At 40.7% G+C, this 24,678-nt stretch overlaps 1 protein-coding gene across 1 annotated transcript in view; it reads right to left on the bottom strand.

Moving 5' to 3' along the window:
* Positions 1-24,678, bottom strand: part of PPM1H (protein phosphatase, Mg2+/Mn2+ dependent 1H) — a 143,452-nt gene that overhangs the window by 60,502 nt on the left and 58,272 nt on the right. Inside the window, exons 2-3 of the mRNA XM_032999808.2 lie at positions 15,683-15,851; positions 6,562-6,906 (exon numbers count right to left, since the gene is read on the bottom strand). Of these exons, the coding sequence (XP_032855699.2) occupies positions 6,562-6,906; positions 15,683-15,851 (514 nt within the window). The remainder of the gene's footprint in view (positions 1-6,561; positions 6,907-15,682; positions 15,852-24,678) is intronic.

Genomic DNA, 24,678 nt, shown 5'->3' with positions numbered 1-24,678 from the left:
TTACCCTCCTGTCCTGTGTCCAGAATCAAATCCAATTGCAAACTGATGTTTCCCTATAATACTGGATTCAAACAGGAAGCATCATTTAACATTGCCATTGCAAGTACTGGCAGATCTTTTCAGCTAAACCCTGCCTACTTGTATGTGTTTTTTATTATGAGTATATTTGTTTGCCTCTGTGTGCATGCATACATACACACACGGAGCTATATTTCAGCCATTTTCATATTTGCACTGAGCAACAAACAGCTCAAATTGTCCATGCCTTGGGGTATGGAATTTAAAGCTTTATTTTAGAGCTAAATTTATCTGAGGAAAAGCACCACAACAAATGCAAACCATGACAGCTGCAATTTGATTGAAAGTCTGCAGAGTTGGAGGAGGCCAGGGACCACGCTTTCTTTCCTACAATTTGAGAAGAGGGAGGTGACCTGGGGCAGCAGCAGCAGGGATGCTCAGCGGCGCTCGGCCGCTGTCCCGAGCAGGCCGGGCAGAGGGTGTCTGTCACAAATAACGGGACTCATTGCTGGCCGGTGTGCGCAGGGACAGGCCCCCTCTGTGCCACACACAGAGCAGCGAGGCGGGCGGTGTGGCAGGGACAGCAAGAAACGCGCAGCGCTGCCCGACACGGCCATCCTCCGCCGCACACGGGAACTGCACCCGGCTGCCCGACAGACGACGAGTTTTGCTGCTGGCTCTTAAGCCGTGCTCCCATTGACTTGTGGTTTTCCTTTTTCTTCCCCCCCCCCGTCTCCCCTTTTTTAATTCGAGGGTGGGGGGGAAATGAGGACCAGGAGGAAAACACCTCCAAGCTAAAAATCAAATCTCACAGAACCTTTGGTCACAGACATGGGCCTGTTATATATGCCTATTTATCTAATCTTGCCATAGAGAAGCTGATTTTCCTCCCCATGGTTTCTATATATTTTTAAATTAAGCTGAAAAGAACAGTTCAAAGGAAGCAGACGTTTCTAACCATCAAAATAATTTAAACTTACAAACACTACAGTGGATTTTCCAGGCACTGCCAGGCATTTTAAAAAACCTTCATCTCCGCAGTTTGGAGTATCCTCTGAGACCTTCAAACAATGTACAATTCCTCACCTGGTTTCAGCTGTGTCATATGTATACTTTCTAAGTGATGGAATGCCTAAATTAAAATTTATTTCTTTCAAGAAGCAGAATTCAGAAGCATCTATTATAAGAGAGAAGATACATAATCCTTAGGGCCTCATTTTCAAAGTTTCCATGACTTAAACTAGATCCGTGTACTGGATTTTTTTGAATAATTGCCATTCATGGGCTCTTCCATCTAGTTGTTGTTCAGAACTTGAATTTACTACCATGACTTGCCAGAGTGTGTTCAGTGTTATGTTTAATTTGATATTACACACTTTGACATTTCCTTTTTTGAGGAGGGGAGCAAAGCAAGGGAAGGCTTTCCTACAGCTCAACAAGATTGGAGGGGAAAAATAAATGAAAATAAAATAAAGCCCACCAATGCCACTAACTCATTCTGATGTATAGGTATTTGCTTTTAATGAAATACTTTATAACAGTGCTGCTGGGAAAGTAGTACAGCATGAAGAGGGGCAGAAACCCCAAAGCATCTCTGAAGCATTTATGGGTATAAAGGGGCTCATTCCAGACAAAGTCTGAATGTATACAAAGCTTTTCTCATTTGTCATCTGGAGAAAGATTTCAGAGCAAACTTTTTTTTTTTTTTCCTTTTTTCCTCCTTTCTGTAGCATGCAGTTGATGCCCACATAGCTATCTGCATGCAGGGGAAGAACTGAGCACTGCTGGGCAGAAGCAAACAAGGCACCTTTCAGCCCAAAGGGCAGCACACGCCACTCATGTAGACACTGACAGAAAAACAAATGAAAAAGAGGATTTCTATGTCCTCTGTTCTAAAAGGTTATCGTTCCCTGCCAAGGAAGCAGCTAATTTAGTCTGTGCTCTGTCCCCCTTTTTAGGACCCGTGAGGTAGCTGCGGGAGGAGCAGGGTGCTCACAAGGGCTGCCTCACGCCTGGTCACCCCGGTCCCCCTTCCCTGGGTGAGGGAGCGCAGGGAGGATGGAGCAAAGCCTGCGGAGGACACCATGCAGTTCCACAGGGTACATTTCCAGAGCGAGTGGACAGAGGAGGGGTCGCTTTCTCCACCAGTGACAGAAGCAGCCCCAGGACAGACCATCCCCACCACCCTGACTGCTCAGATCTCCTGAGTGCCTGCCTCACCAAGGCTCAGACCTGGGCTTCCCAAAAGCAAGGGTTAAACATGCTAATTAACAATCTCTTCCGAACAAGGAGGAACGTTATGCCACGAAGCCAGACCATCCGCTCTGTCAGAGGCTCCCGGACCCCCGACAGCAGCTTGCTCGTGCCACCTCGTGGACAGCCGGTGGCTCTCGGGGTGCTGTGGCACCCCAGCTTTTCCCTCCACCTGTCTTGACCCACTCATGCTGGGCACACGAAGCGAAGCGCACCGGGACACTCGCCACCGGCAGCCTCAACCGGGCGGGCTTGTGTGCGCAGCGGGTGCAGCGGCGAGGGGAGACAGCACGAAAGCAGCAAGTGTGGAGGCACAAAAAGCGAATGCCAGCTATACCTGATGCTAAATTTTGGAAACTGAGGACCTTGAAAACAGAACTAGGTACGTTCAATTTGCAGTATCATCATTACCACAAGTTAGCATACTGCAACAACTAGAATAACTATTTCTCATCTATATCTGTCCTCAGAGTAGGGGCCTTTCCTCCAGGATCTCAATCTTGCTAGGACGGAAAGCAGCTTTACTCCCTACACACACAGTATCAGGTACCTGCTTTAAAAAAAAAAAAAGTTTCAGACAGCATAAAGACAAAATTAACTCCTTAATCTGCTTTAGCTCTGTCAAAAAGGCATCAAAATGCCTGCAACACTGTTTTAATCCTCCTAATTTCTACCGGCTATTTAATAAGAGGAAGCTTTTCAAAAGGAAAACCGTACAACCTATGTTGCTCTCTCAAGATTGTTCAAATTAAAATGACACCAACCTTGCAGAAACACCTGTCTAGATTTCATCTGAGTCAAAAAAATCTCAGCAAATAAGAAAATCATGATACAATGTATACAAACTTATACTTCAAATGAATCATACAGATCAGTTCTGTGCCATTTTTTCCCATTCAAAATTAAACAGGGTTCAATGTGGAAAAGGTGCTCTCTCCCCTTAATCTTTCTTTAATAGACACACACACTATGTCACACACCTCTATACAAGGTTAAATACAGTTTGATGCTTCTATCTGGTACAGAACAGCACTTGGAAACATCCCTCCTGGTTCCCCAGAACTGAATCCATAAATGCACGTTTAAACTCAAGAGATGAAAATTAGAGGATTTGACCTATGACACCTTCAGATTTTGAGCTTATTTCTTTCCTTTTACCTGGAGTAATGGTGATCACTGACAATTACTGACATGAAGCATTTTTTACTTTTTAAACAGGATAGTAAATTACCTGAGAACAGAACACAGAAATTTGCTAATCGCAGGTTTCAATACAATCAGAGAATACCATCTAGAAGTGCTTTTAAAAGGGGACATCTTAATTGTTAAAGTTAGACAATGACTTGGTCTGTGTCAGCTTTCCAGTGTTTTACTGCATGTAGCCGTCAGACAAGCAATGTCCAAAGGAAACCACACCAAATAAAGGAAAAAAAAATTCAAAAGCCTTTTGAAAGGGATGAATTGCATTTTATTTGAGACTTCAGGCAAAAACAGGGAGATCTTAACTAGAATTCAAAAGGCATTTGGGGAAAAATAGTAATGATATGCTAAATGCTCCCAGGAAAAGGGGACAAAACCATCATTAGATAAATCTGTCAGCGTGAAATGTTTAAAAAAAAAAAAGTATCTGTATTTACTCAACTTTTTTACCAGTTTAAAGGGCTCCTTTGCAGCAATGGGTGTTTCAGGAAATAACACCAAAAAGTCTGCCTACGTGTCCAGGAAACATGAGCTTTCACCGAGTGCCAGGTAAAATGATACACTCTGCTGGCAGAAAACCCTCATACATTATGCACATCTCAACTGCATTGACCTAACTCAACAACAGCCATGACATTCCAGTACAAAATAGGGCTGAATAAACAATGTGCTGTGGAAGAGGCCCAAAATCTGCACCCAAAGTATAAGGTAGCAGGAAGTTAGACAGAGGCAGAAGGAAGATCAATCATTACAAGCATAGATGAAACTCAGAAGTGTTGATCTTATAAACTGCTCCCTTACACAGACAAAAGAAAATACTCTTTTGCCTAAACCAATTATAAGCACAAGACTCACCCAGAAATTTAAAGTAGATATAATTATCTATTGCTTTCACTTAATCTGACTGTTTTGATAAGACTTCTTTTTAATGTAAAACTTAATGCTGAAATTATATTACATTGTGGTAGACACAGAGTCATTTATATAGCAAAGACAGACAATGAACTTCAGCCCTCTAATAAGGGCCAAAAGTGAGGATTAAGGTATCTGATCTGTAGCATATGAACAAAGACACTGGGAGAAAAATAAAACACTCTCTGGACTTCAGTTTAGAAAAAGGGAGGATAGATTACTATGACCTGTACATGGAATATCCAGACACCGTAACTGTAGTGAGTTATCCAGGATTTCTGTATTTGCATACTCTATCATGAAAGAAGCCCTCCCAAGCAGTCAGGTGCCTGGACATGAGCTAAGATGGTCTGCTCTGCAAACACCTACCGAACAGAGGGGTGAACTCAGAGTAAAGCAGGGCAATAACAGCCCTGCTCACTTAGATGTGTTCAGGAAGGCAATGATGGGTAATGCACTCAGACTGCTCATGTAAGAAAGGCAGAGCACTTGAAATAGCCCATCTTTAGCTCTCTTATTTTTGCTTTCCAGTCCCATGAAATTCCATTTCTCATCTCTCCTGCACTTGGAGCCAGTTTCAAAAGGAGAGAGTCATGTCATGCACTCAGAGCCTGGCACTCTTCTGGCCTGAAAATCACCCCAACTGAAGCATGAAATTGGTGTTCCTCTCTTAAGCTTGCTCTGAACCCCACCAGTGTGCAGTGGATGGGCAGTGTCGTCTTTTTCCTTCTTTCTCAACAAAGAAATGAACAAGCTAGTCCTCCCTTTCTGAAAACTGAATGCTAAACTGACAGAAGATTTTCATGTGTCCTCTTTCTTTTCAGCTAGAAAAAACTGAATCCACTAGCCACAATGCATAAATCTGCTGGCATGCCCCATGCTGAGCGATACCCAAGTCACAGCTGTGGATCCTGCTCCTGGACCTACCCACCTAAAAGTCCAAACCCAGCTGGTGGGTCTGTTTGCCTGCAATTCCTAGGGTAGAAGGAAGTGCAATCCAGCAAGATAACTGCTATTTGGAATTCAAAGTGAAGTACTACTTTGTTATAACAATAACTGTAGTCTCTAATTAGATGCATGTACTAAACAAAATTCATATATATCAGGAAAAACAAAGATCAAACACCCTTTTTTCAGACAACAAATAAAACCTCTGGGAAACACTTACTAATTTAAAAACCTTCTGCTGAAGTAAGAGGCTTTTCTAAATACAACAAAACCAAAATTAAAATAAAATAAAATAAAAAAAAAAAGAACAAAATCAGATCTCCCAAGACCTAATCCGCATGTACTCACTGTGCCAGGCCAAGACTCTGCTCTGCCTGACAAGAATTATTTTTAATAATGAGGAGAAGTGAAGGGGGGAAGGTGTGGAGCAGCTAAATCAATACAGAGGAGAAAAAAACAGCCTTCTATGGGGAAACTGATGGATATTCAGTTTCCATAGGGTCATGATTTCCTACCAGTTGTTCACACTGTACACAAGAGTCAAGTGGGTGGTAGTAAAGTACCTCATGCCCCACTCACCCACACCCAACCTGTCAGTCAAGAGCTGCACACAGACTCTCTACAGTCACTACTGTGTTTTATAAGCTACGCCAATACTAACGTGAACTACAGGTCACTGGATCAAGGATGGTGCCCCTCATCCATGTCCCTGATGTGACCTTTTATGACCTGTTTATGTAGTTGTGGGCAACACGAACAAGGGTCTGTGGTGCAAGGAACGCTGAGAGCCTTTGCTGCTGCTCTGGTAGGGCAACGAGGCTTTGTAAAGTGCATGACCACATACACAGCCTTACGGTAACAGCCAATGCTGAAATCTGCTACTGTGAGGCAATACTAATTTTTATCTTTAAAAAAACAAACAGGTGGGTGTGGGGGTGTGTGTGTGTGTGGAGAAAAAAATTAAAAGAGAACCAAGATTCTAAGAGTCAGGTAATCCACAAACATGGCTGTGTTGCTGCCTGGGACTTAAGGTGCAGTTCCTACCCCACAGGGATGTATCATGTAAGCTACTAAGGCTCTTAAATAATTCTGTCCACACTTAGATAGTGTTTAAGCAGGGGAAGAAAAAAAAGAGTGCAAAGAAAATAATCCCTGAACGTTCATCTTCTCCAGGCCATGTGACTAATCAGTGTATACAACAAGGACTTCAGAGCCCTGAGATATACGTACCATTTCCTTGAACGCACTTTCTATGGCCCCAATAACCAGGCACTCGTGTGGGATCTTCTTCTCAGTGAAGAAGCGTGTTGGAGGGGTGCTGGGCGAGCCCGGGGCCCCCACACCACCACGCAGGGAGGCCGCCCGCGTCAGCGTCCTGCTGTTGGTGGCCGGGTTGTCGGGCTCCTCTCCCAGGCAGGTGGGTGGGAGGGCGGCCGTGTTCCTCAGGATGTCCACTATCTCCTGCAGCTGCTCCAGGATGTGGTGCTGCAGCAGTTTGGAAGCCACCACAGCTGCCCCCGACCCAGCGTGTCCATCGAACAGGGACCAGTAGTACAGGTTGATTCCATCTGTGTCCTGGAGAAGCAAGAGGTGAAAAAAGGGAAGGAAAAGAAATGGTCACCGTTACACAGCCACAAGTGAGGTGACTGGTGGCACAGGGGCAGCAGGTAAAACACAGGTAGCTTTCCCAGAGGTAACCTTCCTTCTGAAACGGAGAAATACCCACTGTGTTAGTACAGCTCTGGCAGGAAGGAGATGCTTATTTTTGCCACACACCCCCACCATTTTTTTTTCCTTTTTCTTTTCCTTAATCTCCTCAAAAAAAAAAAAAGGCTGAACTTGCAATCTTTCTTACCTTACAGCCGTCACAGGATGCACTGACCAAGCATAGCTACCACTGTGAGATTAAATAAATTTCTTAATGACTGTGTAGATCAGAAAAGCATTCCAAAAAAAAAAAAAAAAAAAAAAAAAAAAAAAATCACATCATTGATGAATGATGGACCTACCGCCATGGAAACCAAAATTCTACACAAGACAGCACCTGATACTTCTGTGATAGACCTTTTTTGTCCCCACTAGGCATGAGATGAAGGATCTCCATTTGACATCTAATAATAAGATGCGATCCCCACTTCTGGTGATAAGGTCCATCCGTACTGGCAGATGAGACAGCTCAGGCTTTCCCTGCCTGTGCCAGCCCAGGAGCCAGCACAGCAGTCCTCGAGGATGGTAGACAAGTGGGATCAGCTGCACTCCACTTGTGCTAGCCTACACATTCACCACCTGGTTCTTCCCAGTCCTCTGAAAAGTTTCCTGTGCAGCACTGGAGTTACATACCCTTTGATCAGAAGACCTATATGCAAGTGTTCTGGTATAGCACTCTCCATAATGGCATGCTTTTAGACCTTATTTCTTAGCACAACTCCTAGCACAACTGCTCCCATACAGGCAGAATATCCAGAAAAGGTAAATTTTGTAGACCTCGTTACTAACATCAAGGTATATATGGTGAATTTATATATTTGTTCATCAGTTATTGATCAAAGATGACATTTTCAAATATCTCTCCCTTTCTGCTCCACAGCGTCTCCTCTGACAGGTGTAAGTCAGCTCCACTGCTGCTCTGATTTGAGCAGAAACAATGTTTTCGTGGTGGGGTGCCCTATCACTCAGAGAGGGCCCATTAACCGAGGGCTGGAGGCCAACTAAGTACTGGGCAGCACAAGCTCCAATCTGCCTGAAAAATACCAAGGAGCCATATCCTAGATAACGTCAATTTTTTTTTTTTTTTTTTTTTTTGAGAAATTCACCTAGAAATCTTCAGGGAAGCATTTAAGGCATAACAATACCTGTCTTTGCACGATAGCATATTTGCCAGCAGCATGTGGAAAGAATCTTTCCAATCTCTCCTTTTCCCTCCATTTCTTCTTAATCCTGCACCTTCTCCCAGCTAGGCTGAAACAACTGTTTGTGGGGCTGCCTTGTGAGTCAGATGTGGGCGGACTAATGCAGATTTAGAAATAAATCACTTTGCAAGGGGCAGGCATCAGGCAATACTGTTGCAAAACACCTCATACTAAGAAAGCATAGCCTAGATCTCACTGCAGTCAAAGAACTTAAAAATTATATCTGCATGTCACGCTGACTGTGGTCTAATTTAGGGTGACAGACATGATTTGTTTCATTCACCCAAACACTGTTCCCTTAAACAACAGATCAGCATATAGTCTAAGCACCACCTGTATGCCAGCACCTCATGCCTAAAGCACTGCTTATTTCAGATTTATGGACAGGGCTGTGAGAACTGCAGCTCCTTTTACCTTCTGCTGTTCCAGCTGCTCCACAGAGGTGCCAACCACTGGCTGTAGGACACGGCAGACAGGTTGGAGTAAGAACACCATGAACTGTCATTTGTAGATCCAAAAGACATCATTCATTGTTGCCACGAGCTACAAAATCCAAAACCTAATGCAAAATCTCTCTTTTAGCAATATGTATATAGACCATCAGTACAAGTTCATGATGTTCAAAGGGCTGAATTCATTGCTAAACGAGTATTATTACTTATAACGTACTTTGACATACACATTTAAAAGCCTTTATTATAAAAGTTACATAAAAGACTATTTTTTTATTAAGCTTATAGCATTGTTGCTGTAGTAAAATTCAAACATATTCTTAACCAGTGCATTAACAATAGCCATCTACATAGTGGAAAGTTCCTCCAAGAGAAGGAATTCAGTAGTCTATTGTGCACTCCTCATTTCATTACCAAAATGCTGTGAAAAGGGAGTACTGTCCTATAGTACTGGATTACCTACAACAGTAAGGATCATAGAGGATGCATCCTATAACGGTGGAAAACCCAACAAATGTACGCATTTACGAATGTGGCTCCTTAGCCAGACCCACCCACTTACCCAGTCTGGTAAATTCACCAAAAAACCTGTTGTGAAACTTCACCCCTGAAGGCATGACTGGCAGTTGTGCTAGCTTGCTCTGGGCTCAGAATCCCTCCAAGTTCGCACAACAGTTGGCTGTAAAATTCTGCTTAAACCATTTTTAACGGATGACAGGATTACTGACTAAAAAACTTGTTTATAAAAATAGACTGCTATTCATGCAAAACGTATTTTGCTAACAGAAACAAGTAACCCAAAGTGAAAGTATTTCAGCTGAAAACTGAAACCATTTCTTCAAAATGGCAACACTGTGCCTCTTGGGAGTGGTAAATCAAACTATTTCTGCTCCCATTCTTCTCTTAGGGTTTGGCTCCTTGGCCAAAATCCACCTTATGATGTACCATGGATAATGCTTCCACAGCTTATGTCCTCATGTCATTCGAAAGGTGCTACTCCATTGGAAACATCCTGGCTTTGGGGGAAAAAACATGAAGGCATTACACCTCTGAAATGGAAATATTTTATCTTCCACCCAGAGGAAGAAGATATTTTGTCGTGGCACTCCCCCTGCCCTCAAACCATAACAGAAACTTACAATTAGGAACAAGTTTAGCTCCCCTATCCCCCCCCACACACACTAATTTAATACAGAGCAAAAGTCTGTATTAGAGCTTTCCAGAAGATAAAGGAGAGCAGTTGTAAACATAATTCACTTTCATTATCATGAGCAAACACTGGGTATGTCCTACACTGAACAAGCCTTGTGTGAACTTGGCAGTCAAATAAGGTGCCATCAAGAGACCAGGAAGCTTTAAAACAGACCACAACAATTGCCCATGGCAAAAAGTGAAATTGAAATGTTACTACTTACTTCCTCTAAGCCAATGGGCAGCACAAATTAGGACAGAGCTCACACGGGCCTGTGCTATACTCTCAGGCTGCCACTAACATGAACACAGCATGGACAACTCAGCTATAGTGGTTCTTCTGGAGTTCACTATCTTAAAAAAAACCCAAATACCTGCACTTTCGGAGTATATTCACCTCATTCCAAATTAGACTTATTTCTCCCTATCAACTGCAGAAGTACCCTAGAAAACCGAGAGGTCTGTATTGTAAGCATAAACAGTCAAGGGAGATAACTACCACAATGCTGCTCTTACACACAAGTTCTTCTGTGAGATGCTCTAGTGTTTTAACTTCAGTTGGGATCTGCAGGCATTACTGTAACCCAAATATCAGTCTCCAAAAATGACTATGTATTCCTACAAAGCTTCATTTTCTTTTGAACTAATGAAGAGAATATAACCACAAATAATCTATTAGCTGTCTAAAACGAGAAGAGGAAACAAATTAATTTCCCCCACCCTGAGAATAAGAACGGCTCCTCTGTTTCAAAGAAATGAATTATCCAAAACCATACTAATTTGATGAGAATTAAATATATGTTGCAAATAAAGCAGTGACTCGAGAGAATGAACAAGGGCTGGCAGTCAGGGCACACAGGTGAGACAAAGCACAGAAAGGTCCTTCCTTTTCCTCTCACAGCTGAGATCACCTCCATAGTCACCAAGCGATTACCTATTTTGGTATGTGTATGCATGGCTGTTCTCTCTCTTTCACATTTGGGAGTTGAACTTCTTCCCAAAAGTATTAACATTCTGCAAACTCTCAGAGAACAAGACATCAATTTCTACTAGCTGTGGTGGTATTCTGTCCAAAGCAGTCTTTCAAACATCAATCTCCATTTGTTCTTTTAACTGGCCAGAGCCTTCAAGTGGGAGTATGATCAGCCACCACAGTGATTTATTTTAGATTTTCTTTCAAAAGATTCATATTTAACAACATTCTGAGTAGCTACCAGATACACGAAGAGCAAGGAGATCCTTCACTGTACTGACCTTACAATTCATTTCCAGAGTGTACTAGGAAATTTAATAAGCTTCAGGCTCCTCAACTGCTGACCGAGCTTTCAGGAAGGTTCAGCAGTCTCCTGGGTTTTGTAATTGTAAAATATAATTAAGACATGCAAAGTTCTGGGTCAAGCAATGGATGAGAAATCATGAAAGATAATGCATACATATACACATAATTAGAGTTCAGTTATAGGAAAAAAAAAAATGGGCAGCCTTAGCGATATACAGCAATTAATTTGGGACAGTTTTTTTAGGTAAGCTAGACAGTGATCCTACACTGTAAACCTTCAGAACATTTTCTATAAAGCTAATTCCAAACAGGCAAATAAATTATGTAGCCACTAAAAAGTTATTCTGAAATCCACAACCCACCCCAACTATTAATATTTCCAAACATGAACTACACGCACAAAATGCATTTGAGCGCATCTTCAGTTCTCCTAAAATCTGAAATGGGTGGGAAATTGACACCCCATCCTCAGAAAAAAGCCTCCTCCTGTTACCAATGAGATGTTCAGTCACCTGTGGCAGGCAACCAGCCTTATGTCACACAAAACAAATATTCCGTCCCATCTTTGTGGCAAAGAAAACTGCAGAATTAATAATTATGTATCCTCATATTACAATGACAATTAATAATGCATCACATTAAGTCTTGCAACCTGACTGTCACTATGACAATATCCTGGCACAGGATTCCCATTTCACTCACTGATGGTCTTCAGTATTCATCATCAAGGTACCCATATTAAAGGCAATTAAAAATAGTACCAGTGAAAAAGCTGCACAATTTAAAGTGAACGTTCCCGAACAGGGACAGAGGGCAAATATGACTAATCAAGTAGCAGTGGACTGGGGTAGGGGGAGGAGCATGAATTAATTTAGAGCTGAATTTGCAGTCTTTCCTTTTACTGTTCTGCCTGGTTTATTACTTGCTCTTTCAAGAAGAAAACAATATTTATGTTATTTAACATGTTTCTTTGATTTTTTTTGTGCGTTGGGGATAAACAAATGTTCACTTCTCCATCTCCTCATTTCTGGCCCACCACCTCCTTCTTCCCACTCCTAGAAGCTCTGTAGAGTCCACCTGCCAAGTCAAGGCCATGGCAGCGGCACCCAACCCATGCAGATGACCCATGGATCTCCGACTTCCCTACGCCAAAGTGCAGGGCTGCAGTGATAGAGTTAGTGTTAAACAACAATAATCACACAACTTCAGATGCAGCTGATATTTAAGTTTCACAAACCTCTCAGAAAGCAGGGTAAAACAAAGATGGCATGTGGCCTTCTCAAAGATTCTGTGGGAAAAAAGAAAAATCTGAGGATGATGAAATAGACAAGAGACAGTTTAAGTTCCAGTTCCTATTTCCCTTGTGCTCCACACTTAAAAAACTAAACAAGAACAGAAGAAATCTTTCTTTTAATTGGACAAATACTCAATAGACAGCTTCTCTCATCCTTCCTTCAATATTTTTACAAGTTGCTTCACCACTCGGAGACAATTTCAGATTGTGTGTTAGAGTGGCATTTCCCTATGAGGCATTTACAATATTCAGCCTCTGGCTTTCTTACTAAATACTTGCCAGAATGATATACCATTCACTGGAGTGTCTCAAACCTGTATATATACATCCTATTGATACAGAGTAAGTTGAACCGTCATCACATTTAACACCAAACTCATACACTCCTTAAAAAAAATACTTGCTAACAATGCTATGTGAGGGCAAAACACAATATTATACTTCACAGTATAAAAATATGAAAACATAAAATTATGACACATGATAGAAATATGTACTTTTTTTTTTTTTTCTTTTCAGATATATTCAACCAGCAAAAAATGTATCAAGGAAAATATCCTACTAATTGCTAGTGTAAGACTGCCCTCTAGTAGAAAACTTTCTCCAGAAATAGGCTGCATGTTTTGGGAAAATATATTACAAATTTAAATTCACAAGCTGTGGTCTCATAACATGGTAGAATAGGTTTTACACAGATAAATAACGAGTGCTATAGCATGCATTCAAATGTTATGTAGAAAACAAAAGTAAATCTGTACTTAAAAAGAGAACATATAAAGAACACAATAACAAGTAGCATGAAAACAGTATACTATATTATATGGATCAGCTGGCTCTTCACTTCAGACATTATGCTCATTTCTGGTCAAAATATGTCAGAAACAGAAGAAAGAACAGAAGATTTGTAATAAAAATGTTTCTCTCAAGAAGCTTGAAAGGGAGTGGCTGTTTCTTCCAAAATTGAGATGAAAACTACATAATCAAAGAAGGAAATACACTAGTGAAGAGAGGAAGAGAAGTCAGAGAAGTCCATGACATACTTCACATAACACAGGGTAGCTGGATGTTTAGTGAGGGTGACAATCATTAAAGTGGATAAAAAGAACAGCTTTCAAAATTCTGCAGTTTATAGACCCTACCATTACAATACCATAACAGTATGATGACCACAATGACAGATAACATCAAGGACAGTGAAGACACTTGTCCAATAAGGAAACAGTTTTATATCCCTGTATTTTTAATGCAATCTAAACATATTAACTATGTAATGTTTGGGAAAAAAGGTCCTTCTGAGGAAGATGATTAATCATGCAATATAATATTACAACATAGCCTGCCTTTTGCTCTTGAGAATGATTTGATACTACACAAAAGCTGGAAGTTAACTGGACTTTGTGAAACAATGCAACAAAGCTTTTACGTCCCATGCATGCCTCTAAAATATGACAATACAGGCAAACTCTGTATAGCTACATTCACCCACATCTTAGATGCAGAGGCCCCTGACCAGGTATCTCACATGGTAGGCCTGGAAATTAAAATAAATAAACCAAAGCTAGTACCTCTGCACAGCACCAAGATGTGTCAACCCAGGCTGGTGCCTGCACAGGGGTCTTTGCTGCACGCTGTGTGCACGATACAGCAATGCCCTTTGCATCAAGCAAACCCATCACTAGAACCAGGCACACAGCGGCTTATCTTGATGTGTTTTATACATATGACAAGTACTGTGGCCAGATGTTTGCTTCACTAATCATAATTAATGCATACAAGAATTAACTATACTCACAGACCAAACATCTGCATGAGCCAACAGCAGACAGTTGCATGAACTTTCTAGGAAAGACTTTTTAAAACACAGACTATTAAAAGAAATTATGTTTTGCCTTGCATGCCTGTACAAAGAACTCATAGTACCAGCAAGTACAGGGGACAATTCTTTACCCAGGAGTGTCCAAATAGGTATTTGAAAAAAAAAAAAATGATGACTGTCAGAATACAATGCAGAATATCAGCATACAGGAACTGAGTGAGGTGACTCAAAGAAAGATTCTAAAGAAGAAAGAACAGGGATATTTGCAAACCTGGAAAATCTGTCAGTTTGAAAACACTGCAGCAATAATGAAGTATGAAACATAACAGGAGAAGCAATAAGTGGGCAAGCACACAATGCAAGAGGAATGCTTGTTGCTCAGGTCCCTGATGACCCCTGAAGCCATCAGGTGTACCAAGCTATGGGGTTTGAGGAGAGAGGCAGAAGCAAACTACTAATCACAACCTAGTTTAAAACAAAACAAAACAAAAAACAACAAAAAAAACCAAAACAAACAAAACCCAAAACAAACAAACAAAAACAACCAAACAAACAAATAAAAAACAAAAAAACCCCAAACAAACAGAAAAGGATACGAATAGTCCACTGAAAGACTAATTACCATTTAGGGAGAACTTCTGTTCTCCCAGCAGCAGAAGTATTGCACATCCACATTGTCTAACTCCAACATTCAGATAGGGAATTTAGTGTTACATGTCTAAATGTCTGAACTGAACACACACTATCAATCATTGCTGGAGCCAGAGCTCAGGCTTAAAGAGCAGATGAAGTAATTAGCCAGTCAGGAGACAGGACAGATGAAGAATAGCAGATGTTTGCCAATAGACAAGTTCATGATGTACCTCACTCTACACAAAGAGAAGAGCCATAGTCTGCAAAAAATCAATTAATTCAGTGTGCAGGGTGACCTTACCCTACCTGCATAAACCAACCTTGCTACGTGCAATACTGCTTCAGTGAAAAGAACCCAAATGACTATCTGACCCTTAATTAAATTGTATGACTGTATAAAAGGTGATACTACTATGCTTGCAGTGACCGTCACTGGACAAGTCAACCACAGCCATTAAATTCACAGTATTCTGCAATAGTAAATTTATCAGGATTATCTTTTCAGAAATGAAACAAAATGGAAAAATCCAAGGAGTATTCCCATCCCCATCTTTAAAATGTCTTAGATACAAGGAGCATTTTTCAATGCAGGAAATAAAAAAAATCAAGTAGTAGATCAAAGAAAAATATAGTTAAGTGTTCTGTATTTAGGCAGAGATAATAAGAGGTAGCTGAAAATATATGAAACATTCAGTAAACATCTTTCAGTGTCATATTGCCACATCCTTTTAATTTATTTTGTACTTCTCCACTGACAAGATACAGAAGTCTGCTTACCGAATTGTCTTTCAGCTGGAGACCTTCTCCATTGGGTAGCGACGACCTCCGTTTTGTTGAAGAGTTCTTGTTGGGTGTAGAATTAGAGCCCCCAGCTTTCTTCCTGACAAAAAGAACTTCACAGCTAGCTTGATCTTCATTGTGTGTGCTCTTCCCTGCATTTATTACCCTAAGAAAAAACAAAACAAAAAAGAAAACAAGGGACATGTCCAAGTTAGTAAAGCACAGAAGCCTCCATCTGTATCTTGTATGTGATTCAAGATGAACAGAACCATAGCCCAGAAGTATTGCAAATACCAACTGAATGAAAGTACCTGACTTCCTTATACATGTACATATGCATACGCACACACATATGCACACTTGTTTGTTCCCATACATCTACATACGGCATAATAAGCATTTCTCACAGAACTATGTGAATAAGAACCAATGGTATCACGAGCATATTTTACCCTTAGGCATACCAGGCTTTTCTTTAAAAGAACTACTTGATGGTCAAGGCTGATAACACTTATGCCTCCTAGCAGAAACATAAGATCCCCAGTTGCTTTTCTACCTGCCAGCTTCTCTGCTACGAATCTGTTGGCTAAGGGTGTGCATTCTGTCAAGTTCCAAGTTACACAAACAAAATACTTCCTATAAATCCGAAAAGCTGTTACTGCTAAAGGCACAGAAAAATATGCAACTGCTATTTTTCTGTTTAAAGGGCATATATTAGAAATGCTGTGACAGAAATACAAAAGAAAGACTTTGCCTAATACTCCAACATGCAAGTTAAGCTTGCTTGTACCACAGCAACACAGAGGTGCATACTAAATACACCCCTCTAGCACTCAGAGCAACATAAACTCCCTTTGCCACCCCCCAAAAAAATCAAACCCTCACACCTTTGTCCCACCTGCAGCATAGACAGCAGAAAATTTATACCAAGAGCTGCGGGCATGCAGAAACCAGCACTAAGAGCCCAGTACAAGCTTCTGATAGTGAAGAGTATCCTGAGACTTGTACCCCAACTGCTCATCTTCCTTCCATCAGTGATGAAGCTGAAATAACAGCTATTCCAACACCAGTATTTAAATACCCTAATCAGAAGTTTGCATTATCCAAGATACTGTGGTTGGTATCATCCATCTCAGAACAGACAAGTTCAAATAAGTTTTTCACATTCTACATGGTAACCTCGTCACAAACTGACTAATTTTGCATCAGTTGACACCGTGTTCAGCAAGATACAAGCTCTGACAGCCCTGGGCTCGCACAGGGAAAAATCTGTGCAAGCTGGGACCGTGTCTTCTTCCAACAAAGCAAAGACATTGCCACTTCGATGCAAGCATGTCTTCTTCCACAAACACTACCTAACCACTCCTCTGTACTACAAGGTTTGAGTCACCTAACAAGCTGACCACTAGTCAGAGTCAGCGTTTCCACTATTAGACAAACAGAGTTTCACATCAGGCACACAATGTCTTTAAAAACAACTGTTGCCTCCCCATAAAGTAAAACAGCTTGAAGGCACATCATAATCCTGATGGCAAGTTCAAGACATACCTGACTTCTTGATCTCTAATGTTTTCATTGCAGTAAAATTTTATGTAACAGGAAAACACTTGCTAAAGGTTGTTGAAATGAAAAGAAAACAAAACCCGAAGGAAGGCTTGCAGGGGACTCTGCCCCAGCTTGCCTGCTCTTGCTGAACTGTCAATTCTGTGTCAACCTTGCTTAAAGGTAATATATTCTTTTGTTTTTCTACGAGCAACATGATACTGTGACATACAAATGAGTATTCCTGCCACTGATTAGGAAAAACAGTCTTCTGAGAAAATGTGCATCCACTACAATTAACTGCTTTCAGAAACCACAAGTTTCCTTCCAGTGACAAATGTCACACACTGCATGCAGTCTGACATCTGTATGCACAATACCACCAGTTGTTTGTAAGTATTTCTTGTAAATAAACACCAACTGTGGATAAAATCATTTTGTGAAACACAGAGAGAGCAGAGATGAAGGGGCATCTATTTGCAAGGAACCTGTGAGCAGTTTAACTACTCACCTCCTGTAGTACCTAACCTTTGAGCAACTGGAGATCAAAAAATGAGATACAATAAGCTTCTAGTCTGAAAATTCGATATTTTCTTGACATGATGGGAAATATGGAAGCATGTATTCACAAACAGGGTGGGGGAAGCACAAATACTAAATCATTTAAATCAGTTGACCAACAAATCTTTAGTTTTTATGTTACAAGCATGATTAAAATATTGCAGCAGCACAGGAAGTGTAGTTTTATCATATGAAGAGCTAATCAGTATTCAATTTAGCTGATCAGTCTCCTCACCGATGCTGCTAGCTGTTTGCAACCCCACTTAAAAAAAAAAAGCAGAAGACAAATAGAGGCAAAAGCAACTAACTCCTTACAAAAATCACTGCCTTCCTTACCACTTACCATTCCTTATGACAATCACTCAAGTATTGGAGCTGCTCTGGTTTCTAAGTTTAGTGACGGACTCTAGGACTTGAATGGTAGGAGATGTTCTGATGCCTAACAGCGTGTTAAGTTATGCACAATACGGTATCATTTTATAAAGCTCTTGCCAAGAAAATCTGTGAAGGCACTGAATACATTAGAAAGGCTACAAGAACAAAATGACCTAACAGACTATCTTGGCAGTCAGCTACCATCAAATGCCTGGAAGTTGAACCTGTGTACCAAACACCTTGCTAGAAGAGGATATGGTCAAAAGGAATGTGGCAAGACCGAATACTGAAAAGATGTGAAGGTTGGGATGCCAGTATACGTTCCCTCCAAAATTTCACTTTATCACCCAAAAAATCCGTTTTTTCACTACCCAGGAGATGATTAAGTTTATTTTGGAAATCCTTCTGAAGAGTTGAACTAATCATAATGTCAGGACAGTACTTACAGGTGCTACCAGGTAATGCAGATTCTAGATGCCAAAAGCTACCTGGCACCTGACATTGGCACTCTTTTACTCTCACATCCCACACCACAAGTAAACTTCGGAAAAGGACTGCAGTAAAGCCCTGTGATTTTTAATCTCAAAGCTTGAGCTATGTGTTGGTGGCCTGATGCCTAGCATTGAAGCTGATAACACCTTCTACTCAGCTTCAAACATCTCTCTGTTTGCTGCCTTTTGAAATCCTTCTCCCTCTGCAGCTTCTTAAATCCCACCTCGAGGCAATTCTTTCAACCAGCTTTCCAATGCTGATTTTACTGCTGTCTTTCCTCCTTGCTCTCCCAGACTGTAACTTACCAGGACAAAAAACACATCTAAGTGGCTTATACAAATAACAAAGCAGAACTAACAAGATATTCACATCTCCAAAAGGTAACTCTTAATTAGATCTCTGAAAATTTTTATGGAAAATCTACCATCCCCCTCCTTCCACTGAGGAAGTGCATCAGCTTCCTACAATTTTCTTTTCCCCTTCATATCTCTTTTTCTGTCTGCCTTGAAAAATATGTCATCCTCCAGTAAGGCGAACAGAGATGAAGCACTACCTTCTCACACATAATTAAAAAAACCCTGCCCCACTTCCTCCAATCCCCACTTCCATTTTATCATGGATGCAAACAATAGTAATAAAATGCAGAGAAAAAGGAATTTAAAAAAAAGATTGAGGCCTACATAATTCTCTAGCTTTTACTCAGACATAGGGATTTCAAGGGAATTCTTGCTTTTGTCTTCTCTCCTCATGATTCCCCAAGGAACTGTTTGATTAGACCTATTCATGATCAGCTCCTTTCCATCACTTCTTTCCTCTCCCCTATTACTCATTTACCTCCTATTCAAACTTTTACAAAGTTCAAGCCAAATAACATATCTAATTTGACCAGAAGCTCCTCTTTTTACATAATTAGCTGCCTCTACCATGTCAAACACATTGCTCAGCAATGAATAAATAATCCTAAGGTTTAGCTCACAGTAGAGTAGTGCTAGTAAAAATACATCCTACTTTGCAAACAGGAGCTTCCTGAAGCCTGCACAGTGAGGTGGTGGAATTTGGTCCCACTCGAAGAAGTACTTGCATCAACCTTGATGGACGCTTCAGTACTTTGCGAGACTCATCTCAAGCCTGTCTCAGCTAGAAGTAAAACCTTCAGATAGGAGCCAGCTAGTTTGTTTGGCTCATAATTAGCATTCTGCTGGTATCTCATGAGACCCTAAACCCCATCCGACTGAATGGAAATGTAGGTCATGCTGTGCTTCTATTCTTCATTCAACAAGCAGAACTCAAATTCCTGTGCCAAGGTCACTGATTACAAAATCTTGAGTTTATCTTAAAATAATCGAAACAGGCCAGTTGAACAAATCCAAAACAGGTTTTGATAATAGTTTCCGGAGCAAAAGAAAGAAAGAAAAAAAAAAAGCCAAAAAACAGCTCTTTCGAAGCATATTTATTCAGCCCTCTATTTTTCACATCAATATCAGTACATACACTCTTTGGTTGTTTTACTCCTCCCTATACCACTCTTTTTGACATTACATTAAATTGTGTTTGCTTCAGCAACCATTCTAAGCTGTGCTGTAGGAGGAAAATTTTAACCAGGTCTAGATCACCAATTCAGAGGGAGAAGGGGAAATCAAAGTAGTTGTCCAAGTATTTGTATTTTTTAACTCACAAGTCTAGCAAAATTCTGTATGTAACATACCAATATAAAAATAATGGGTAAAGGCAAAGAGCTCAGCAGAAATTCTGAACAATGCATGACAACAGCAGTGTGCACAAAAAATCCTTTTTGAAATATAAGGGCTAGGAAAGCTACCACAGCTTGAGGACATTGCAGCAGAAGCGTGGGAACTGGCTGCACATACACTCTAGATCTGCCCAACCTAAGAAATAAAACCTGTAAGCAGGGAGCCTGACCCACCCCCTCAGTTTAGTTAAGCTGTGCGGTAACTGACACCCCAAATCCTCTCTGCTTCTCCCCCAGCAAGGCAAAGTTCCTCTCTGCAGTAGCAGAGAGCACTCCCAGTTCCACCTCCTCTGTTAAGATCTGTTGCAAGGGTCAAGACATCCTACACAAGCACCTCCAGAGCAAAGGTCTGAGCAGCCCGTGCTGCTTAAGCCAAGTAGCTTAAGGCTGAGGCTGTGCGTATTTTCCAACCCCACAGGGTCTAACACTGGAACATCAAAATACCTACAAAGGTTTCTAAAATTAAAGTGTTGTAGGGAAAGGGGGAGATGCATCAACTTGGATTTGTCAGTGAGGAAGCAGCCGTGCCAGGCAGGAAGCCATTGCGGCAGGGAGAGTCAACTGAAAGTGGAAGAGGCTGAGTGATGGAACACAAAACCAGCTTGCAAGGACCCAATGCTTCTCATAAAGTGACAGAAAGCAAAGCCACAACCAGAAGACCGGTTGATGGTCTCAAATTGCTGCTTCCTTTGATCTCTCATAAAAAGATAGCTGTCAAATGCTTTTCTCTGTGAAGGCAAAGTTAAGAGAAGACTCCAATTCTGCTCAAAAGCTGAAAGTCCCATAAGATATTAAAAATATACTAAGAAAAGTGCTGCAAACAAGTTATCTGCTTCAAAATAATCCATGCCTTTTGAAAAATAAAATTAAAAGAAAAGTTTCAATCACCAAAACGGAATTTTTCTCCTAACCATATCTTTATCTTCCTTCCCCAAGGAAATTTTCAAACTCCATTTATCTAATTAGCAGACATATAATCTTAAATATTTATTGAACTATACAACTTTAAACACATTTCTTGTTTCTTCTATTATCAGTTTTCAGGTTACTAACAATATCAAAGAGTAATGCTGCTCACTGGGGAAATAATATTTTTTCTAAGAAATACTGACTGTATTCAATAATCACAAGAATTAAGTAATGATAACCAAGGGCTGTTGTTGAGGTGCTTTATTTATTTACTGTGGATAAAAGTTACTTTCTGCAACTCTGGCATATACAAGTTTCTGAAATATATACATTAAGGACCTTCCTGCTGTTCACAAGGTGAGAAGAGAATAATGGCAAAATGTCACCTCCCACCCCCCCAAAAAACAACAACCACCACCACCAAAAAAATAAACTAACACAATGCCTTACATATTTGGAGGAAAATATAGCCCACAACAGAAGGCTAAAGCAGTCTATGAACTAAGGTGAAAGCATTGCTTGCAAGATGTCTTTACTTGGGAAACCTGCTCCCATTTGATCCACAAAAATTTCAGTTTGTTAGCCCTGGGCAAACACAAAAGCTCTTCCTCTCCTTAAGGGTTAGGAAAAAGGAGGTAGGAAAAAGCAGTTTGTTGTTTATTGTGACTTTCGATTTAAGGCTGGGGGTTCAGAGTAGCAGTGGGCACCTGCAGCTGTTTTAACAGTGAATAAACCAGTTAATGAGGCAGCACAGAGCCCTTCTCTCCCCACCTCAGCCTGGCAGGCTCCATCCACTCACCAGAGCCGCAGCCCAGCTCTTTCCCTGTTCCACCCGTGGGGGTACACATGTGCTACCCCACAACCCTCAGTATGACGCCAACCTGCATTCAACCCGACTAACAACACAGAGGTAACCCAGATTAACGAATACCATACCTATAGACAACGCTACAGTTTTGCATTATAATTTCAACAATCTCAGAATGACAATTAACAACACTTTCAGACAAGTATTGCTGGCTTTTCTTCACCCTCCCATTTCCACCACCACCCCCAATCCAGCAATCACACTGGTATACCAAGTCAAGTTCACTTTAGGACCCGGTTAGAAGCTACTATACCCGCCAAGCTGATAAGGACCTAAATACGGGATTAAAATAGGCAAAGCCCGAAAGTAGAAAACCAATTATGCTGGAAATTTAAAATACATTAAAGAAGTCAAAAAAATGCAAGAAAAAAGTCCCAAAAATTTCTGCCACAAGTTCAGTGTAAATGAACATAAACTGGTAACACAGCTTGTCTTTGGACTGAAGCCAATGACATCTTGGAAGGGAAGTCCACTCCGATGTTATTTGTATGCACTTCCCAAAGTGCTATTGTGTGTCATATCACCCAGCTACATTTTACAAAAAAAGATGAAATACTAAGTAGCTACAAAAGGAACAAGACAGCTGTAGGTCACAGTAACCCAGCAAGCTCTGTAATCACTACATGTAGATGAGCAGCTCTTTTTGATAATTAGCATGAAGGTATTACACAAGAAAAGCAACGGACATTGAGCCCAGAGCAGATGCTGTGAGCCAAACCGGTGGGACACAAATGTGGTTAAGCATGATCTCACTTTAGGGCTGAGCAATCTCAGCCACAGCTGGCAAAATTGTCAAATTCTCCTTTCTCACTACTCCTGGACTGGCTATCAGCATGGGGTGAGAAGAGGTTGAAAAAGCAAAGATGAACTTGATGCTGTAAGAGAACCACCATTTCTTACCCACAAAGCATAGCGAAATTGCAGAAGGAGCCAGGTTAGACTGCTTATCATCCTATTTAAAGCAACTTTGGCTATCTATTCAAAGCTTGCTGAAAAAAAGAAGCAAGAGACCCAGAAGATAATGAGGACAATCAAGTTCATGTTGACCAGTGTCCTTCTAGTTCAATTTCCACTAACACACTTAGACCTTTTTCTTCTCAATAGGTAAATTTCAAAATCCTGCTGATCTGGGAAAAACGGGTCTGAACTTATTTCCATGGTATACAGGAAGAAGTTGCCTTGAAAGTTCTTCAAATGATGCTTCTCATATGAATAAGGCATATTCAGTGTGGTGAAGTCAGCCCTCAGATGAGTATATTTGCACAAAAGCATTAAGATTTTTATGCATCACTAGATTTTTCTAGATTTTTATTGTTGATTAGGCAAAGAATGCTTACCAGTTTTGGCTGGTAAGCCAATATTGTATTTTATGACAAGCTTAGAGTTCAAATTGAAGCAGAAAGCATTAAAAAACAAAACAGGTGTGAAAAGAAAAAGAACCTTTCTACAGGAATATACTTCATCATGGTTTATCAGCCTGTGAATAGTCCTTTGAGTTCACTTTACACATTAGGACCGACAACTCTTGAAACCAAGCTACCCAATTCAATCTTAAGAAAACATACTGTGCACATCATGATAATGACTTGTTTATTTTGTTCCCAGCCATTTTGTCACATGTGTGACTTTGCTGCCTTAGCCTTGAAGGATGATCCTGAAAGTTCATTGATGAGCAATACTTGACTTTTGACTGTATACTGAGAAACACATCTACAGATAGTGTTGCTGAGCTGTTTTTAGATGAGAAACATCTTTGGATCTATCCTTGAGCTCACACTCAAAACAAGAACCCAAGTTTCACCATTCCTTTCCCTCTAATGCAAGGGAAAAGCAGCCAATTCCATGCCTCTTCCCATGAGCTGTACAACTCCTTGTTCACATGAGGCTGAGGGGAGTCTTGAACACAAGCATCCCTCATAAAGAGCACACAATTGACATTCAAGTCTGATAGAAGAAAGAATGCTTGCATATGCAGTCCAGTTGTCCCCACACAGTTATATGACAGAAATGCACAAATCATGCTAGTTAAAATGATCAAAGGGCAGGGACAGCAGCCTGCCCCTAACCTCTACAGCAAGGGGCACCCGGGCCTCAGAAATACTCACTTTGCCTACAACCTCAATACTATTATTACTACTACACCAAATACTACTACTACACAAAAAAAAAACCCAACCAAAACCAAAAAAAACATCCAAATGCTCAATTTGAATTAAAAATATTTCAGTTTTATTGTAGAGTCATTTATGAGTGTTTGCATATGGCAAGGATGTATGAAGAAAACAAAATGCCACTTCTTTTCCTTCCTGATGCCCTTGCTAAAGTTCTACTTTTGAAAGCACATCCAAAATAAACCCTTTCTTCCCTAGAACAATGCCAATTATATGAAAATAAAAGCTCTCCTTATGCTTACAATGAAGAAAGTTATGAGTTTAAAGTACTTCAGTAAATCCCACACCATTAGGCTATGTTGCTATAGACCACAGTCTCAGCTCT

Source organism: Tyto alba, unplaced genomic scaffold, assembly GCF_018691265.1.
Source record: "Tyto alba isolate M040663 unplaced genomic scaffold, T.alba_DEE_v4.0 Super-Scaffold_2, whole genome shotgun sequence".
In the NCBI taxonomy this organism is placed as follows: Eukaryota; Metazoa; Chordata; class Aves; order Strigiformes; family Tytonidae; genus Tyto; species Tyto alba.
The sequence above is the reverse complement of the archived record's forward strand: the minus strand, read 5'-3'. Positions and strand labels throughout refer to the sequence as shown.